General features: G+C 40.0%; 1 protein-coding gene across 1 annotated transcript; it reads left to right on the plus strand.

The window, feature by feature from the left end:
- Positions 1–10,286: 10,286 nt before the first annotated feature.
- Positions 10,287–10,659, plus strand: IGIP (IgA inducing protein). The gene has a single exon (XM_055566784.1). The coding sequence runs from the start codon at positions 10,354–10,356 to the stop codon at positions 10,495–10,497; it is 144 nt and encodes a 47-aa protein (XP_055422759.1). The 5' UTR covers positions 10,287–10,353; the 3' UTR covers positions 10,498–10,659.
- Positions 10,660–21,162: the final 10,503 nt, after the last annotated feature.

Genomic DNA, 21,162 nt, shown 5'->3' on the forward strand with positions numbered 1-21,162 from the left:
TTTTGTTTTTTTTTTTTTAAGTCACCAAATCTTTTTTTAAGCTACTTTTTATTTGTGCCTCCTATTTATCATGCTGATGTTGGAAGCAGCAGTCATCCAGCCACAGAGGGAGCTAAAGTTAACTAACCAGAACTGTAGAAATCATTATACATGCCTTTGACAACAAAGGAAGTTCATAAGAAAAGCCATGTTGGCTTTTCCTCCACTAGATACAGATTGAAGGTAGATGAATATTTGCCAAATGGAAAAAAAGACAATGTGAGTCAGAAAGACAGACTTTTCCAGCTTCTCAAAAGCCATGGAGAGTAGAAACCAAAACCAACAGGGAAATAAAAAACCTGACAGTCTCACTTTGTAGTTGTCCCATGCAGGGGTTGAAATTTGACTCAAAGTGAGAAATATATCAATGTATTTTATAGGTCTTCACATCTAGAGATGGATAACTATCGCAATTTGGTTTTTCAGGTGATGGAGAAAGCTGCTAGTAATTTTAACCCCTGCCTAAAGAAGACAGATAATTTCATTTGGGAGCAAGTACTTGTTGCCTTGAAAAATAGCACTGTAATAGCCTATGATAATTAGTTATAGAATAACCTTTTTCCCTTTTAAACTATGCAAATTATTAAATAAGTGTAAATTAGGACTCAATTAAAGATAGTTGATTATATTGCAATCAAATGGCATTCACAAACTTAACTGGAGCATATACAAATAAAATCTATTAGTCTAAGAGTTTTGTATGCTAACAGAAAAAATATAATTTAGCTACCTATTCTAAAAATGGTGAATATTATTAATATTGTACAATAGGACTGGGAAGACTGCCTCCTTTTTTGAAGAGAGAGATTAAGGATTTTTATAATTGTTTTTCATCAAATTTTAATATTTTTGTCAAATTTTTAGGTATTTAATTTGTAAAACAGTTTGCTTTGTACTGGCATACAGAAAATAGGGTATTGATTTTAAACTTTTTGAAGCCAAGTGATCAAGTACATTTGTAATAAAAGTCAATGGATATATATCAGTTGTACTCACTGTTTTCATTTCTTATACTTATTGATATAGGAATGCTGTACATTTTCTGCAGGAAACAACTAAATTTGGGTGGAAGGGAGGGGAAAAGATAAGTCCATTGATAATGAGAGTATGGGTGGGCACCATGACCCAACTACTTTATATAATCTTTAAGTCAGTTAGGATTTGGTATATTAAAAAAGATGTATAGGTCACTTTTTTCCTGCCTTTTTTCTTACGAAACTTGATGTTTGTGGGGGTTGTCTCATTCATTTTTTTCTGTGCTTTTAACATTTTTTATTTAGCAATGTTGAAACTCTCTAAACTTCTTTCTTTTATATTTTGGGTTATCTGCCAGCCATGATTGACCCCACCATGGGCATGATTATTTTTATCTCCCACACATGGTGGAGCAAATGGCAGCCCACTCCAGTGTTCTTGCATGGAGAATCCCATGGACAGAGGAGCCTGGAGGGCTACAGTCCATGGGGTTGCAAGAGTCGGACATGACTTACCAACTAAACCACCACCACATATGGTTCACCCTGTCTTCAGTATTCCCACTCATTTTTTCATGTTACACATAGACACATTTCCATATGATTTCAGAGTGGAGATTTCTGAAATTGTTGTTCTGGTGGCTTTCGTAGCTCCCTGATTTGTCTTATTTTACATGTGAACATACTTTTAAGATTTTTTCCCCCATAAAAAATGAGATACCAAATCTGATGACTTTTTTCATTTTCAGTATCAGAATGAGATCCTGCTTGCTATAAAAAGGTTGGTGATAACTGAATATAACATTTATAGTTGATGATTCCTAAAATTGGATATCAACGATTTGTAGATAGATATATATAGATATATATATATGCACACTTCCCCATGAGAGTGAAATGAATAGGAAAGAGAATTTATTAGAATTGCTTAAGTGAATAAATTCACTAAAGTAATTTGTGCAAAGTTGTTTGTTAAAGTTTATCTACTTTTAAATCATATAATATTTATTTTCATTGAAAGTTAACCAAATTTAGACCATTCATAATGAAATTATGTGAAACTTAAGTGATCACTGCTATTAAAATCACTATTTTTACCCAGCAACATTAATATAAAGGATTTGCAATAAATTTTTAAGAAAAGCTGATTTTAATGTTTGAAGAGTTATTTGCTCCTAAGATAAAACCTAAATTTAAGGCCTAGGCCCTTTGACAGGCTCTTTTAGAGCAGTAATTTCATTACTATGGCGATCATCTAAATTAGCATTAGCATGAGTCAGGCAGAACTTCATAATGCAGGAACCAGGTAAAAAGTGAAATATATGATTGGTTTCAAGCCAACAGTTTGTTACCTTTCAGTTGCTAAACTGAGTACCAAGTTTTGATGTTGGATGGTCCTAGGCAATTTATGTCTTTAGGAAGGTTGAATATGGCAAGGTCACTTGTTAGAAATATTTTTCTTAAAAAGAATTTCACAGCTACTCATTTTTATTTTGTCCCCATATTGTGTTTGGTATTTATTTTCTTTCTTTTTTCCTGATGTGCTTTACTTTTGTGGAAAATTGTCTTGTTTGATAGGTAGAAACATGGTGGTGATCCTCTGTGTAAAACAAAGTTACTTCTTATGGACCAGAAATATTTTACACATTTTGGAATCGCAAGATTTTTGCATTTTCATGAATATATACTTTGTTTTGGTGGTTAGTAGTAATTTGCTTATAAAGTTTTATAACGTTTCCTAGAAAAAATTTAAGCTAAAGAGTTTAATTTTTTTGATTTAGGGTGCACTTTAATAATTTAAGAAGCCTCCAAGTTCAAGGACCAAACCTTTATATTCCAGAATTGTGAGAAACCTGGAAAAACTCTTGTTAGCATGTGTTTTGCTCTAAACTGGATTAATACAGAAAAATCCTAAGAGGACTTATGTTCTTACTACAAAGTAGCAGTCAAACTTACGGGACAGGTGACCTAGGTATTCACATTGACCAGCTCAGTGATGGCCATCCGCTGATGAGTTAATAGTCATGTTGGGGAATCGATCAAACTCCTCTTGAGCTGGAGTGGATTGGCAGTTTCCAGTGCAGATAGTTGTTGGTGACATTTGACCTACCTCCCTACCCTATACACTGGAATTTTCTTTTTCCCATCTTCTTTTTTCCTTGTTTTGCTCTCTTTTATACTTCTTGCCATCGGAGAAGGCAATGGCACCCCACTCCAGTACTCTTGCCTGGAAAATCCCATGGCGGAGGAGGCTGGTAGGCTGCAGTCCATGGGGTCGCTAAGAGTCGGACACGACTGAGCGACTTCACTTTCACTTTTCACTTTCATGCACTGGAGAAGGAAATGGCAACCCACTCCAGTGTTCTTGCCTGCAGAATCCCAGGGACGGGGGAGCCTGGTGGGCTGCCGTCTATGGGGTCTCAGAGTCGGACACAACTGAAGTGACTTAGCAGCATACTTCTTGCCAGTGGCACTCCAGTTTACCTCCTCAAGAAGGAAGTAAAGAAATTGCTGACTCCTGCCTTAGAAAAGAACATAGCTAACTGACCCCAGAAAGATTTCTGTATTATGAGGTAATTGGGCAGTTTTTTCTGACTGCTGTCTTCCCTGTAGTATTAAGTTGGCAGTTTGAAGAGCATTGACATTATTAAGATAGGTATGAATTGAAGAAAGTAAGAAGTATGTGTATTTTAGGTAAGTTCCTGGAGCTGAGACTTACTGGTTTGGAAATTTGAGAGCAGAAATGGGGAGAGCTGTTTGAAGTGTTTATGAATGGAAGTGTGAGAGGTATACAAGGGAACGGTTTGGAGGTAGGAAAAGACACTGAGAGTTTAAATGAGAGTTGTTTGCTAAGGACAGTGAAGCTGATGTTCACTAAGGAAGTTTTCAGAAAAAATGGGTCCCTTGTTGGTTATGAGAGAGCTATTGGTCTATGTTATGATGATGATGATGATGCAGTATATGAATCTGTTTTCAGGTATAGGATATTTGCTTTTCTGGACAAATATAAATAGCACAATTGTGGAATGGCAACTTTTCTGGTTAAGGCAAATGGTGCTAGAGACTTATTTTGAGGGGAAGAAATTTTAAAAGTTTCAAACTTTTTCATATTTATTTTTAAACTATCAGAAATATTTTATCATACAGACTATTCTCCTGGACTCATGTTACAATGTAGTTTACATTTGCTTTTCAAAATGTTCTTTAGATCAAATTATTCAGCTTTGCAATCCACAAAGATTCATATTATGCCTTGCTTTATAGAACCTTGAGCCTTTGTTCCACATAAATTTTTAGAAGTACAATAAACCAGGTTAAAAACATTGAATTGAAATCTTAGGTGTCTTTTCTATTTGTTTTCTGTTTGCAGTCCTAGCAACTATTTAACATTGTGGCCCTTATGAGACCCTCAAGAATATATATTTCTGAAATTAGGCAACATACCTGCCCTCAAGCTCAAGTTTCTGTTTATTTTTCCATTTTCTATATTACTTTAAAATTGTATCCCAAGAGTTCATTGGTGGCAAATATTAATAATATAATTTAGTATATCTTAGAAGTTCTTATGTCCTTTACAGGGTGAAACTGATTGTGTTAAGATTTCTGTTCTCAGTATCCCAGTAACATTTTGATAAGATGAAAAGTTGCTATAATACTTGTTTTTAAAGTTACACAATTCAACTATATTTGAATTAACTGTTTTCTAGTTTGGTATGAACTTAATCTCAGTGATTTTGACAGATTACTTTAATGTTTCATTTTACCCAAATCTGTATATTTTAGTGATAAAACCTCTTAAAGATAACTTTTAAAAAAGAGGTTCTGATTTTGTATTTGGAATGTAAGTTTTTTTATAAATGTCAAATACATTAATAATAATTATTTTTATTTTAACTTATTTTGTAGAGTTGGCAGTTAGTATGATTTTCATCCAGTAGTATTATATGTCAGATTTTAAATTATGATGGTTACATACTATAACTTAAGTCAGTGCAGAGCCTTCTTAAACCCCTCCCTTAGGAATTGTTTAAAAAGAAGTGAATTCCCAAACCTGTGTCAAGAACCAGTGATTTAAATAACTGTGAGACAAGTCTTTGAAAGGCTTCCTTGAGTCTAGTCAATGGAGATAAATGATAGCCCATTTCCATGCTGCATACAGTTGTTAGGGTTTATAAAGTTGTCAATATGTAAAAGTGCAAAAGCAGGAAAGACTGTAAAGTTGCCTATAAAATTTCTAGTTTTCATTATTTGCACTATTTATCTTTGCACTTGATTTTTTGAAAGTTAAGACTAGTCACTTTCACTTTTGTTCTAGTCTTTTCTAATTTCTTACATTTTCAATATCCCACCCAAAGCAAAACTTATATGCAATTAAATATTCTTTATAAGTCCAAGAAAATATTTCGTAGTGTTAGCTATGTAGAACAAAAATTTGTTTTGATAAAATTTTTAATATGGGCCTTTATTTGCCAATAAAATCCTTTGTAAATGTGAGTTTTATTAAACTATTTGAATAGACAAAGTGAAAGTTAGGGTAGAAAAAATATATATACATACATATATATATGAAGTGATGTCTTTGAGATCCAATTTCCAGCCTGAAATGGCCTGATTTTGGATGTTAATTTGTTTTCAGTGAAGTCAATGAGATTGGAGTCTAGCTGGGCATTGGCTTAAAAAGCTGAAAGTGAAGTGGGTGGCAAGTGGCAGCTCCCTCTTTCATGTAGTTTTCCATAATACTCATGGAGTTTCCTTATGGTCTATGTGATATAACTGGTGTTGAAATAACTATATTAGATGAATATTCCTTTTTGGAATTCAAGGTTGACTCACTTTTTGAGGAGGGGGGTAGCAAGGGATAAAAGACTTTATTTTAACTAGAGGCATTCTTATAACCTCAAGATGTACTCTAGAAAGAGTAGGAGAACAAAAAGCGTACCTGTGAACATATTTTTTGTCTTAGATTGCGCGACAGTGTTTGGAATTGCAAAAAAAAAAAAAAAAAAAAAAAAAAAGACAGTTTTGTCAATAGAACAGAAATGTGTTTTAACTGAAATTATTTTTTGTAAATTATTATTTCATTTTATACTCCCTCTCCCATAGCCTTTTAGGAGCTTCATACTTAAAACCAACAAGCTAGAGGCCTCTCTTCAGAGCTGGTTTATTTTTGGAATGCCTGAGTGTGTTTCTGGATGGAAGGGGTGCGGCAGGGGGTGGTGTTTTAATTCTCGACATGTTCTTCTCAGCACGTTTGCTATTTATTCTGGATCTTAAGTTTGCAAATTCTGTTGAAAATTCAGTGATGTATTTGAAATGAGAAAGTTCTCTATGACATAGTGTGAATGTGTATGGCTGGACTCTATTGTGGAACTTTGTGGCTTTGTTTTTAATTGAGGTAGAAAGTTATAAACTTCCATTGTTCAGATTTGAGGTTTATCTAGTGGAAATGTGCCCGGTAGTTATCTAAATATGGACCAATTTTGGGAAATGAATGTTGACAAATGTGTATTTGACTCTAGATAATCCTTTATTCAAAACTGTAACTTAAAGGCTTACATCATTATAGTTGTCTTAGGTTTTATGTTGTCTTGGATTAAATGTGGATGATGATCAGTAGTATATCTATGAATTTTCTTTGAGAAAAGAGAAATATTCAGTCTCCAAACCTTTTATTGGAGACTAAATTTATCATATATGGAAAATGAAAAAATTTTAGAAAGTGGCTTTGATTATTTTTAAATAGGGCTTAATCAGCTTAATTATTTTTTCTAGTTTGAAGCACTTATTTCCCAAATATGAATAATGGGAAAAGATCAACAATATGCCCCCCTACTTTTTGAGGACATTTTTAGTTTTTTTGACCCCATTTCCCAATCCTAGAATAAAACAAATTACGGGTAGCCCTCTTAAGTCCCTGTATCATCTTTTTGGGGTCACAGATACCTTTGATTATCAGATGAAAGTGATAGACGCTCCCCCCTGAAAGAAAATACCACATACAGTTAATTTTGCACACAACCTCAGGGGCATCACACATCTTCTGGAATCCAAGTTAAGGATCTCTGCTCTAAACTCCATAGAGAAAATTTTAATGCAATTAATTGATAAAATTAGGAACTAAGTATTGGCATAAAACATTTCAGATTGGAATTACTGTTAGATGGTAGCCCCTACTCACAAAATGTAACATTCTAGACAGCTTTGCTAGACATTCTAACAACCAGACAGAAGGAAGAGAGCAGCAAAGTTCTGAGAGCGATTTCTAAGGAGTTAGGGCATCTCTAAACATGGGAGCCACTCCTGGTTCAAGGCAGGGGTCAGGGTGCCTGACAGCTTCTAGCAGGGTAGCGTTTGATAAACCACAATGCTCAGGATGCCAAGGGGTAAGCCATTATCTTAACCCCTTCCTCACCAAAAGATTTTAGTTTTGTCTATTGGGAAACAAGATGTCACTAGGGAAGAAAAAGATTTGCCTTACAACTTTGCTGGAACACATCAGTTTGGTGACGTATGGGACACCAGTATTGTTTTTGAGAAAGTACATAAAACCAAAGTAAATTATTCTCTATGTAGAACCTTATTTACTAGTAACATTTGTTTGGATGTATTAGCTTTGACAATTTTTACCAGTAAATATTGGTTTTATTTCAAACTGAGAATCCAGTGTATGAATAGGATAGTTGATATATCTGTCCTTTCCCCCTATAAAGAATAGTTTTAAGGTTTATGCATACTTTTTATTTTTCTCTCTTGATGCCGTGGAGTGGGGTGGGTGGGTGGGGAGAGATCTTTGAGTCAACAAACTGACAAAATGTCTTCTTCAAATTGAAAAATTGAAAAAGCAGCACCTTATTTAAGTCTAACTGTATACCATTTTAGTGCATGTATTAGTTTTAATAATGATTTTTGGTGCATGCCTTTGGGCTTATTCAAAAGTGTACAATAGGAAAGTATACGTATTTCCTTTCTTAGAAAGGAGATGTTTTTCTACTTTGCAACATGTGATTACAAAAATCTTCCTCTGTGGGAAGATTAACCATGTATTGAACTACTGAAAAGTATATATTTTTAGATATACAGAAGGAATCTACATGGAGCAGCATTCAGACCTATATAGAAGTCATAGCATTCTGTATAGGACCACAAAGGAAATAACATTAAACAACTTAAACAGACTTTGTTGGGTAGAAATACCTTTAGATCTTGCATTGACATCCAAAAAGAAAATGCCACAAAAGTTTGCTGAGAACTTTTGTTGTTTGAATTTTCTCTGTCAGTGTATTTAGCCCAAATAGAACAGCTTTGGGTTAACACATACATAGGAATCAAAAAAACAAAGCTAACTAAATAAATCAGTCTGGTTTGCCAATCCAGCTTGACTAAATAAGTAAACTAATCACTTACAACATGAAAAACTGTCCAACTCCTCTAAGGTTTTGACAAAATAACCTTGGCTGATGTGGGAAAACTCCCACTTTGATTTCTGACCTGACAGTGAAGGTTCATGCTTGACATGATTTCAAACCTGACAGTGTCTGTTTAAGGAGCTATGGTACAGTTTGCTAATTCAATCTCAGATACCTGTTGATTACCTGTGAGATCTAGAGTCCAAAGTAGCCAGCAGCCGTATCCCTGAGTGCTCTGTGCCCATCAGATCTCTTAAAGTTAAGCAGGGTTGGGACAGGTCACAGCTCTGATGAGTGACCTCAGGAGCTGTGGACAGCCCCAGATTCAAGAATTGTATCTGCTTTCTTGGGAGTCATCACTGAACTAATGTCCCACATGGTGTTACTTCCTGTAGATGCTCTCTCTTGGAGGAGGCCCAGAGCACACATCCTAATCGCTTGCGGTACTCAGAGAGGGGGTGCTAACTCTGATGCCCTGGCCAAATTCCAGTTTAGGGATGTGGGTCTTCTTGCCATTCTAATCGGAAATGTGCATCGCTTCCCATTTTCCCTGTTGATCTCAGTGCAGACTGCACTGGTATATTTCTTTGCCCTGATCCCAAGTCTTTAAGATGCTGGTGTGTATTATATGGGCCAAATTCATGCCTTATCCTAATGCTGGAAGGTTGAGGAATGAGTGAGCTTGGTATCACAGTGCCCTATAGTTGGAGGGTAAACTCTTGTGATGATTTAGGGATGAAGTTGGCCCTCTTTTTAGCATAAGTTGGGAATGTACACTGGTCAGAGGCTTCCAGCCATGAGGTGTGAACTGAAACCTACTTTCCCTCTTTTCTTATAGCATGTTGAGAAAATCTGTTGGGTTTTTAGCAGTCAGGGAAGGCCGGAGTTCTGCAGCTTTAATCTGGGTAACTGAGGCTGGTTTGAGCAAGACTTTGGTTAATTAACTAGGTTCTCAGATGCCACAGACTCCGTGAAAAGTCACCATTATTTTCAATGGTTGTGATAGAATTTCCCTCAGTAGCCATTATTTTAAGATTATATTGCAGAGTTGCTTTATTTGAGCTTTTTGTGTATACACAATCCCAAACTGGAAGAAATAATAATTTAAAAAAAAAAGGAATCCTGCTGTGAAAGGTATATATTACTCTAGATTTTTCTTACTGTAAATATTGTAAGATTGTAATACTGTCGATATTTTATTAACCAACAAATGTTAATCTATGTGAATTCAGACTTATTTTAAATGTGCTTCTTATTTACTGTGTGTGGTCCCTGTTGCTGACAGTATTAAGTTATATTCTGATGTAAGATTAACTTTATTAAAGAATGTAAACATTAATGTTTCCTTATGGGAAAACAAATAAAGTATAAAGAAGACAATTCTTTTCATTAAAATATACTGTGTATTTACACTTGCTAGACCCAGCACCACTTATAAATTTAGTACACTGTTCAAAATTTTAGTTAACACAGCTGACATGGTTGTGCTCTGAAAGCCTAAGAGTAGGTATTGTTGGAATATGAACAGTTTGTATTTGTCTGCTGTGAATCATAATCTTGAAATTTCTAATCAAGTTTGTAAAATTTTTATAGTAAAACATTTTAATGACAATTTAAAAATTTATCTTCTCTAAAGAATGGTCAAAACAATATCCTTTCAGAAATAGAATTGTTCTTTAATATCTTTCCAAAATGACTTTGGTTAAATGGACCAGATGTATATTAGTTAAAATTTAGGACAAAGTTGTAATATTCTTTGAGTTTACAAGTTAATCCTTATTGGAGATGTGCCAATTATATAGTAGAATATCATTAATTTGCACTGTTTGGGGACCCCATTAAGAATGCTGAATTTTGCCAACTAAGAAGTAAGCAAATGCAATTTAAAAAGTAAATTTGAGCATTCTGTATTAAATCTGTGCAGCTATTATCACATGAAGAAGCGCAGTGTGTCGGGCTGTAATATAACCATACTTGCTGTTGTGTTCTCCCATCTCAGTGCTGGGAACTCACCATGTGGAAACCAAGCAAATGTGTTGTGCATCAGCCGGCTTGAGTTTGTTCAATATCAAAGCTGAAACTAGCGAGGTCTGCTGTACTGCTTATTGAAGTATTGTGATTCTTTTAGGCATTGATTCTTAAAAAATATATACTGTAACAGTATACTTTGTACAGATTTAAATTTTATTTGAAAAAAATGAAATAAAGTAGGCAAAAAAATAAAGATGTTTATTTTTCATGTGACCGTATAAACAGATCAGTCTTTTGTTTCAGTGCCTTTGGTGGGGGGTGGTTATGGTTGCTCTTGGATTTTTTTTTTTTTTTTTTTGGATAGACAAAAACCATTTTAAGTGTTCAGTAGCAGGTATATTTGTCTGATAATTGATTTGCTTCAGGCATTAGGTGTGCTGTCTCACATTGGAAAACTTTCCTCTTAAAACAAATTAGATTTTATGTGAATGGCTTCCCTATCTTGCTTCTTAAGTCCATTTTAAAAATTCTCTGGTGGTGGGATGGTTAACCAAGCCATCACATAAAGAGAAGGAAAACTTTTCCCATAGACTATGCCCCTTTTCCACTGGAAACTTTGTTTTTTGTCGTTTAAATTTGAAGTTGGTTTGGGTTATAAAAGAGTCATGACAAAAGATGAAGAGAATCCTCTGCAGAAAGTAACAGTTGTGCTTGAAAATAAGATCCTTTTGAAACTGCTTTTTTAGTGAAAGAAGTTACCAATAAAAATGTGCCACAGGAGTGATCCTTCAGAATAGTTTTAATGGAACCTTCTCATAGAAGATTAGATTATCTGACCAAAAAGAGCTATCTCAGTTTTGGCCTCTAACTCAAAAACCAGCAGTGGCTTCAGTTGTATGGTATTTTCCTCAACCTTTAGAAATGGAGTTGGAAGTTTGGATTTCTGCTCTCTCCTCAAATTATCTTTTCTGGTACTTTCAGTTACTTTTAGGCTGGATATGAGAAGGCTTGGAACAAGTGGTTGCAGAAACAAAGTTTCTGCAAAAATCACACTATAAAAGATTTTTTCTTTGCGCTTCGAATGCAAGGAGCATGTGTTTAATCCCTGGTCGGGGAGCTATTTTGGTTGGTACAAAAGTAATTGCGGTTTTGAAGTGTGAATTTTAAATCATTATAACTAGACTCAAACACATATTTATTAATCGAAATATGAATCATTACAATTAACACATTTTTGCCAATGAGAAATAAGTTTGTTTATTCCTGTAGTGTAAAAATCCATGCTTAGGGATTGGACAAACTCCTGGAAAGCATTTTCTGCCTCCTGCTGGTTGTGGAAGCATTTCCCTGCAAAAAGTCGTCAAGTTCTTGAAGAAGTGGTAGTCGGTTTGCGAGAGGTCAGGTGAATATGGCGGATGAGGCAAAACTTCGTAGCCCAATTCATTCAACTTTTGAAACATTGGTTGTGCAACATGTAGTCAGGCATTGTCGAGGAGAAGAATTGGGCCCTTTCTGTTGACCAGTGCTGGCTGGAGGTGTTGCAGTTTTCTGTGCATCTCATCGATTTGCTGAGCATACTTCTCAGATATAATGGTTTCTCCGGGATTCAGAAAACTGTAGTGGATCAGACAGGCAGCAGACTGCCAAACAATGACTTGACCTTTTTTGGTGCACGTTTGGCCATGGTAAGTGCTTTGGAGCTTCTTGGTCCAACTACCAAGCTGGTTGTCGCTGGTTGTCATATAAAATTCACTCTTCATTTCTTGTCACAATCCAACAGAGAAATGGCTTGTTGTTGTTACATAGAATAAGAGAAGACAGCTCTTCAAAACAACGGTTTTTTAAAATTTTCGGTCAGCTCATGAGGCACTCACTTATTGCGTTTTCACCTTTCCAATTTGCTTCAAATGCTTCACGACCATAGAATGGTCAACATTGAGTTCTTCGGCAACTTCTCATGTAGTTGTAAAAGGATCAGCTTCAGTGATTGCTCTCAGTTGGTTGTTGTCAGCTTCTGAAGGCCATCCACTACGCTCATCTTCAAGGCTCTCGTCTCCTTTGCAAAACTTCTTGCACTACCACTATACATTTGTTAGCAGTTCCTGGGCCAACTGCATTGGTGTTGCAATCTGTCTCTGCTGCTTTATGACCCATTTTGAACTCGAATAAGAAAATCGCTCAAATTTGCTTTTTGTCTACCATTTCCATAGTCTCAAATATATATAAAATAAACAGCAATTAATAAGTCATTACCAAAAAATAAAGTGAGAAATTCACATTAGAATGATGTAGAACATAACCACATTTATTTAAGAATGTATTCCAATATCAAATGGCAGATTTCAACAATGCAAAAACCGCAGTTACGTTTGCACCAACCTAATAAGCTCCTGCATGCTGTGCAGCATGGCCAAAAAAAAGAGAGACAACCAAGTAAATAAATATACGTATATACATGTGTATAACAGTGAAGTGAAGTGAAGTCGCTTAGTCGTGTCCGACTCTTGGCGACCCCATGGACCGTAGCCTACCAGACTCCTCTGTCCATGGGATTTTCCAGGCAGTAGTACTGGAGTGGATTGCCATTTTATTCTCGAGGGGATCTTCCCGACCCAGGGATCGAACCCGGGTCTCCCACATTGTATACAGACGCTTTACCATCTGAGCCACCAGGAAAGTCATATACTGTTATACATATATACATGTGTATAACAGTAGTTATATTCTAAAAACTGATGTGTGGTCATTGAAATATCTCATGTTCACAGTAACACAGTTTCAGGCTTCCTTGAGTAAATTCCAAGAAAGCTTTGTTGCTGTTTGGATTTTTTCTTACTGAAATGGCTCTCCTTTGTAGAGAGCAGCAGACTAGCTATTGGAAGACAGCTAGTCACAGCTAGCCAGCTGTTGGACCAGCTTCCACACTTGACAACCACCAACTCCTGTAAAAATAACAGACTTAAAACGGAGGGGCCTCTGTTTTGCATGGGTAGGGCAGGTGGCAGTGCCTCTTGATTTAGGTGGCACGCAGGGGACAGGTGGGTACTTCCTAAAGATTCCCCCTCTCACCTCAATGTAGAGTCAGACAAACTCCTGGGCTTGTCCCAGAGGAGGACTCTCTAGTATTGGAGATTGTGGTAGAAACTCCAGCCACGATTTGTGGTAAGGTAAAAGGGAGTGAAAAGCCGGAAGCCAGGCCCCTTCCTAACTGTCTTTGAAAGATTCCAAATGGGAATCCCTGACCTCGGGGAATATGCCCTGAGGTCATTTTGGAGAGGTGGAGGTGAAGTTCTGTTGCAGGGCTGCAGGGGGAACATCCCAGACTTGGAATGGGGCTGAACTCTAGGGCAAGAATTATGGGCCCATGGGAGCCCCTGAGGAAGGGGGCCCAGCATGGTCAACAGAACTGTTAGCCATTTTTATTTAGCAGTTTTCTAAAGCGATAAAATCAGCAATCTCTCCCCACTCCCACCTCCAATGGATGTTAACTTTTATTTAACCATGTAGTATGTCATTTACTTTGGCTCTTTTGCATGATTTTTTTAGAACTGTGTTCCTAGTGCCAGTAACAGTTTCTTTCTAAGCAGACAGGACTTTTTGATTTGGGGTACTGAGTTTTGGAAGAGGTTCTGCTCTTACGGGATCAGAGGAACGAGAGAGCTCTTTTTGTCTGCTAGCTAACCTCAGGGTCAGCACAGGCACTACTGCTTCACTTCAGCATCGACCCCCACACTTCAGGAACTTGAGAAGGAACCACTGATTTTTCCCTCTGAAAATGGGGATTTTACCTTATTTTTGCAAATCTCTGGAGTGTTTCCAATAACATCATTCCCATTTTCCTACCAGCTTTGATTTTCATTCATTTTGATTTGTTCAAATCAGGCCATTTGGCACTTAGGTTGGCAGTGAGAAAATGTCACAGAAAGGCTCACTGAATGTTGCAATGTTTAAAAGAGCAGGATATCCCCACCTCACAGCCAGCAGAGTTGTCCAGTTAACCCCACCATCCTAGGAATCCTGACTCTCCCTGCTTGCTTAGCTCACAACTCAGACCTTCCCCAGGAAGCAGGAATTTGTTTGTCAGCCTCCCAGGGAGACTGGCAGCAGCTCCAGGCTCGGCCAGCCCTCTCTTTCTGCCTCTGGCAGTGACACTGAGGGTGAGTATGTACTGCCACCATCCTAAATTTTTCCAAGCCCCTCACTTAAAAAAAAAGCTCAATGTTGAGTGCTTAAAATATGCAAGCTAAGTGTTTTGTCTAGGTTATTTCATTAAATCTTTATACAACCCTATGAAACAGGCACTATTATTACCCCCATTTTACAGAAGAGGAAACTAAGACACAAAGAGATCAAGTAACATGCCCGGGTCACACAGTCAGAATTCAAGTCACACGTCCTGGCAGATGGTGCCCAGGAGACTGCGACTTGGTCTCAGTCACTCTAGCGCCTCCTCTTTTCCCCTAACTCCTAGGGACTCCCTGACTCTGACAGTGCCTTAGCTCGGGATGTATTCAGCTGGAGGGCAAAACCAACGTTCCCTGAAGTAAAGGAAGATTTCTCCGTATAGCTCACAAGCCACACTTCCTGTTCTGAAGGTTGATTCATGAATGAATCTACATTTTCATTTCCCCCTCCACTTTCATGGGGGAGTGACTTACTCAGACAAGGTCTGAAGAAACATGGCGAATGGCCCTTCCAGGCCTCTCCCCACTGCTCTTGCTTAAAGTACAGTGCTAGGTACTATTCCTGCCTCTTCTCATCTTCATGACAATGACCTGATCAAAAAGCCCTGTGAATGAGCCCTTCAGTTCTGTCCAGTGGAGCTGTTGATTTCTTTCTTGTCCCCAGGTTATACCCCCAGCAGACACCCTCTGTCTTCCTTATGGCTGACCTCCTATCTGGGCCCACTTGGCTGCAGATACAAGCTCAAAAGAGAACAGGAGGCAGCTTCCAGGAGAGGATCTGGGTCTGCCCAGATTCCCTAAATCTCACTACTTGCCAATAATTGGCCCAGTAATTGGATCCGTCAGGGCCAGCCATGTAGTTTCCAGCTTAGAGTTTTGCTTGGGCTTGTAATGTTTCTGAAGGCACTTAGCATCCTCTAAAAATGCTATTTCCCAGATGCTTCCTGAGCTCTAAGGGAAGGTCCTGAGTGTCACTCTCCTAAGGCTTCTTCCAAATACAAAATATGAAATCCTTTGGGACTTAGGGCTGGTTTAGAGGGCTATGGTATCTATTAGAACTCTTGTCTGAAAAGGGACACTCATAATCCCTCATGTTTCTTGTATCCTCTAAAGCAGTGATTCTCATGGTGTGTTCCCTCACCCAAGAGCATTAGCACCCCATTAGAAATTGTTAGAAGTGCAAATTCTTGGTCCACACTCCAGACAGAACTGAATCAGAACCTGCTGAAATCAGCAGTCCCTGTTGAAGCAAGCCTTCCAGGAGACTCTGATGCACACTAAAGTGTGAGAACCCCTACTCTCTAGAACAAAGGTTCTTTATCTTTTTTGTCGTTTTTGGTTTGAGAATCTGATAAAAGGTTAGGACCCTCTCACCTGCTTCACAGACCTCCTCAAGTCTGAGTTAAGAATCCCTGCTCTGGAACTGAAAGCTTGTCCATGACTCTCTGGCTTCCTGCCTCTCCACACTGCCTTGAGAAGCAGTGGCCATGCACTCCCTGTTAGCACTTTCATTCCTGTCCTGTTGGTTGTTACTGAGAGTGGGCAGCCCCCACACCAGGGGAAAGGGCTTCCTGCCCCATTTGTGCTGCAACTGTAACCCGTGGCCTCTAGACAAAAACCAAATGCTCAGGCACGGGGCAGCAGGCCAGGGCCTGGGCAAACAGAAAAGTGATTCCATCTCCTGGAGCTGGGAGCTCTGTGTCAGAACAGAACTGCTAAAAACTGCGGCACTTCCTGTGACAGTCCTGGCTGGGGAAGATGACTGCAGCTAGAGCTTTGTCAGTGCCGAGGCCTGGTTATTCTGGTTGTCCCTCTTTGATTATTTGTGGTACCCCTGTTCGCTTGTACAAGTATCTTGGTTTAGACAACAAATCGTATATGGTCACCCCTTTTCTCACCTAACAGCCTCGTCACTGGTCTCCCTGTGGCCATTTTTGCTCCCTACAGTCCATTCTCCATTCAGCAGCTCGCCCATAAATGTGGTTACAAGGCCCTTATGACCTGGCCCCTCCTGACTCCCCTGTTTTGTCTCCTTCCTTTCACCTCTGTGTTCATCTCTCTTAAGCTAAGCTGGTCATCTTCCCGTGTCTTAAATGCATGAAGCCCATTGCCACCTAAGAATCTTCAGCCTTGCTCTGCCCTCTGCCCAGAACATGCTTCCCTACAGGTCCTCTCATATTGGCCCTTTTTCATAAACAGGCATCACCCTTCATGTTCTTTCAAGGAGGCCCCCTTCCAATCCCTCTCCCTCACAGCTCCATTTCCATTTTCTTCCCAGTGCTTATCACTGTCCAAAATTGTTTTTTTCTTTTTCTGGGAGGCTAACACTGTGAGGGCAAAACTAAGGCATTCCCAGTGCCTGGATAAGTCTGGCACACAGCAGATACTCAGTAAACATCTCTTAGCTAAGCAGCTGGACTTCAGTGACGCCCAGAGTGCTTCTGGGGCTGACTTCCTTATCCGTGTTAAATGCAAGTACTGTCATCCTGTTTTATCTCACCTCTGGCCCACAGGTGGCATAGGACAGGGACCCTGAGTATGAGATGATTCTTCTCTGCCCGCTGCCAACTCTCCCTAGCTTCATGTACCTCCCATCTCTGAATGGGCCTCAGCATCTCCTCTCCCTAGGTATTTCATCTCCAGGTGAGCTTCTGGGGAAAGGGCAATAACCCTGGCTTCAAAAGATCACTTGATGCCCACTGTGCCCCCAGCTGCCCGCCAAAGCACTGTTGTTTGGGGCTCTAGCCATTCAGTATGCACTTAGGGAGGCCCTCGGCCACTAAGCTTGTGATGGGCAGCATTCTTCTGGGCTTCTTGATGAGCTGGGAACTCAGTCTCCCTGGAATCCACTAGCTGAGGGAGTAGAGGAGACTAGCTCTTCAAGGAGTTATATTCCCTATTTTCCAGTGCCACAAGCTGGGAGGTGTCTAGAGAATTATGGCTTCCATAGAGCACCAACATCATTGGTGACATTTTACCAAATCCTGGCTCTTCTATTCTCTGTTCCTTGGTCCTCCCTCCGATCTTTATTTTTTATTTTTAAAATACTTATTAATTTATTATTGGCTGTGTAACATCTTAGTTGCAGCACGCGGGCTCTTTGTTTCAGCATTCCTGCTTCTCTCCAGTTGTGGAGTGCAGGCTTAGTTGCCCCAAGACATGTGAGATCTTAGTTCCCTGACCAGGGATCAAACCCAGGTCCCCTGTATTGGAAAGCAGATTCTTAACTACTAGACCACAAGGGAAGTCCCATCCTCCCAGTCTTTAAAATGAGAGTTGTGACAATGAACCCCTCCCCCAATAGCATTCCAGAGCAGCAGTGAAAAAGAACCTCCCTCCTTCATTCTAAACCTGAAGAGGAAATGAGGCTCCTGAGCTCAGCTGAGTTTAAAATAAATTTAGGCTCCAAGATAAATTTAGGGCTATGGAATATGGACTCAAATAGCAAAGTCATACAGAGAGAAGAGAGAGAGTTCGATGGTTTTCAACCAACTTGCCGTAAAGTGAGTCCTTGATGAGAGCCAGGCTGCTGCATGGTGGGCAGAGGACAGGGAAGGGGAAGCAAGGACTTGGAGACAGACCATCACTCTGGAGGATTTCCAGGGTCTTTGTCTGAGTTCTGGCCTTTGAGGAAGGAGCATGGAGGTGGAGGTTAAAAATATTAGTTTTGACATCAGATCTAGATACAAATGCAGACTCTGCCACTCACTAGCTTTGTGGCCTTCAGCACCTCTACCTAACCTCTGCTGGTCTCAGTTTCCTCATCTGTAAATGGCATAAGAGTGCCTGCTTCATCTGATCATCAGGAAGATTAAATGAAATAATTCATGTGAAGAAATTACAGCACAGAGTAGTGTTCAATAAATCCTTTCATCATCCTTTTCCTCGTTGAGGTTGCTGGTCAAAAGGGAAACAAATGTAGAACTTGTGTAGTTGATAGGAGCACTTCCTCCAACAGCCTCTGAGTTCCCAGGTAGAGGAGCCAGAGAAAGAGTAAATTCCTCTTCTAGAGTGATCAGCTAGTCGGCATTTAGCTAAAAGGAGGGGAACCCATTCTGACCCCTTCCTGTTTCTGCTTTGGTCTTTCCTACATTCGTTTCCCTACTAGCCCAAGGAGGATCCAGTCTGTGATGCCCTCTTCACAGACCTAGTTGTGTACCAGACCAGATTGCATTTTGGTTTCCCTCTCACTATCTCTGTTCCAGGCCTGGAGTGTCTGAGGTTTTTTGGCGATGGTGGAGCAGAGTGCTGTTTTGAAAAACAAAATGAGGTCTCCGTCTAGGCGCTCTGCTTCCTTCTGGCTACAAGCAACAGCAGAGAAGCTGCCATCTGCTAAGGGCATGGGATGACTAGAGGTCAATGCTGAATATTAATTCACCTGTTGGACATCTAAGATAGCAGTTAATCAGCCCTGGGGAACAGCTCTTGCATAAGGAAAGGAGACATTTGCCTTTGGCAGACATTTTTACGCTGGGGCTTTCGGGGGTCTGTAAAGCTCCTGAAGTTTTTAAAAAATATATTTATTTTTAATTGGAGGATAATTACAGTGTTGTGTTGGTTTCTGCCATACATCAACATGAATCAGCTATAGGTACACATATGTTCCTTCTTGAACCTCCCTCCCAACTCCCACTCCGTCCCACCCCTCTAGGTTGTCACAGAGCACCAGACTGAAGCTCCCGAAATTTTACACAAGTTTATACCTTTATGTGCAAAGTACATTTTTCTGAGAAGAGGATCCATAGTTTTCTTCAAAACTCTCAAGGGAAGTCAGAGCCCAAATAGGTTCAGAATCACTGGTCCTGATCTGAGAGTAGAAATAGAACCGTCCTCTAGGGGGTCTGTAAGAGGCTGCATCCTTCAGCTTGGCTGATCAGCAGGACTGTTAATGAAAAGCGCCTGCAAGTGGGGTTGCTGAGGCTTGGAGGAAAGAGAGTTATTCTCTTTATTGGACCTGGGGTGACTGGTTAGAGCCTGCTCTATCCATTTGGGAAGTTGGGGACTTTGAGCTAGGTTAATATCCCTTGTTTCCCTGAATTTTGGTTGCAATATTATAAAGCACTCTAAACTGTGGTATTTTATGCCACATGAGGGGACTAGTCCAATGTTATCTCAGAGGTGAGAAACAGGGTTGAGTGACTGTGCTGGGTGTGCGCTGGGGGTTGTAACAGCAGGGTCTCCTTACGGGGTCTCTTTACATGGCCCTAATTTGGCTGCTTGTTACATAGTTGGTACTCAGCCACAGTTTTTACATTGCTTTGTCTTTGTATCCTTCCTCTTGGAGACAATAAATCTAAGTTCCATAGTCCATTTTTTAAATTTACCCGGGGCCAGTGGCTTCTCCTTACCCCTGTGGCATCCTTTCATGAGAGGCCAAGTGCCCCTGTCTTATCCCCAGCTGTGCTTATTTACTTCTTACCCCTTACCCTACAAATCCTGAAAAATGGCTCTGAAGGCCAACTTGGGGCCTTTGAGGTTGTCTGCTGCTTCTTGGAATATGATTCCATCACTGAGTCTATTTCAGTTCTGGCCAGTCCTGGTACTATCTCCTGCTCTTCTCAATACCCATCATTCCTTGTTTCAGCTACTTGTTCCTGTTCACAAATGGCATCTCTCTCCCTGCTCAGAATTTTCTCCCTCCTCTCCAACCTCAAGTCCATGTGCTCAAGCCAGCTCCCTGGATGGCCTCAGAATGCAGCAAGGGTTTCCTAAGACGTGGATGTCTTCCTACCTGAATCAGGCAAACATGCTCTGAGCTCAGAGTCAGTTCACAAGTAGGAAGTACGAGCTGAAAGTAACTGAACGCAGTGGTTCCCTGGACTCCCCTAAGAGCACAGCATGGTCCCTGTAAGGTGAATTTACTGACAGAAGCTCCATGAGACAAGTTTCAACTTTGCTTTTGGAATATTCTCCAGACATAGGCCTATGATTTGGAGTCATCAGACTGTGTAAGGTCCTCCAGCTCCCCCAAGAACATGGGTGCTTCCATCCTCTCTGCCACTGGAGCTCTGGGCAGGGCCATCACCCCAGGACTGCTGTGATCCCCACAGAGCTGAGGGTTCGGATGGAGGTATTAAAGGCCACACAGGCCAACATTTTCTCCAAAAGCTCTTCCAAAAAGGTTCTCTATACAGGGAAAATGAGGTCCTGCGAGGAGCTGCCTGAGCCACATTCCCCTCTTTGAAAGGTGGGCCTACGGTCTGGAGACCATGCCGCCTGACAGAGGGTCAGGGCTTCCTCCCCATCTTCACCCAGCGCCGGCAAAAGTGTTTCTGCTCCATCCATCTTGCTTCACTGCTCCCCTCCTGCACCCTGATGCCCTTCACCCACTCGTTTTGCGCCGGTTCTGAACAACTATGACTTCAGATGCCTCTTGATTATAGGGCTCTAAGGATGATAACAATGGGAGCAGCTACCCTCTAGTGTTTGCTTCCTCCTGAACCCTGACTTCCATGTAGGAATTGCGAGGGAAAGGAAAGGCCTCCGAGGCCATCCGGTCTCTCACAGTCTGCTCCCAGGCAGAATGAACTACCCCTCGGCCCAGGCTGACTGGTCCTTCTAACCTCATAATAGTTTCTTGGGTTATTA

This window comes from Bubalus kerabau, chromosome 1 (assembly GCF_029407905.1).
Source record: "Bubalus kerabau isolate K-KA32 ecotype Philippines breed swamp buffalo chromosome 1, PCC_UOA_SB_1v2, whole genome shotgun sequence".
In the NCBI taxonomy this organism is placed as follows: domain Eukaryota; kingdom Metazoa; phylum Chordata; class Mammalia; order Artiodactyla; family Bovidae; genus Bubalus; species Bubalus kerabau.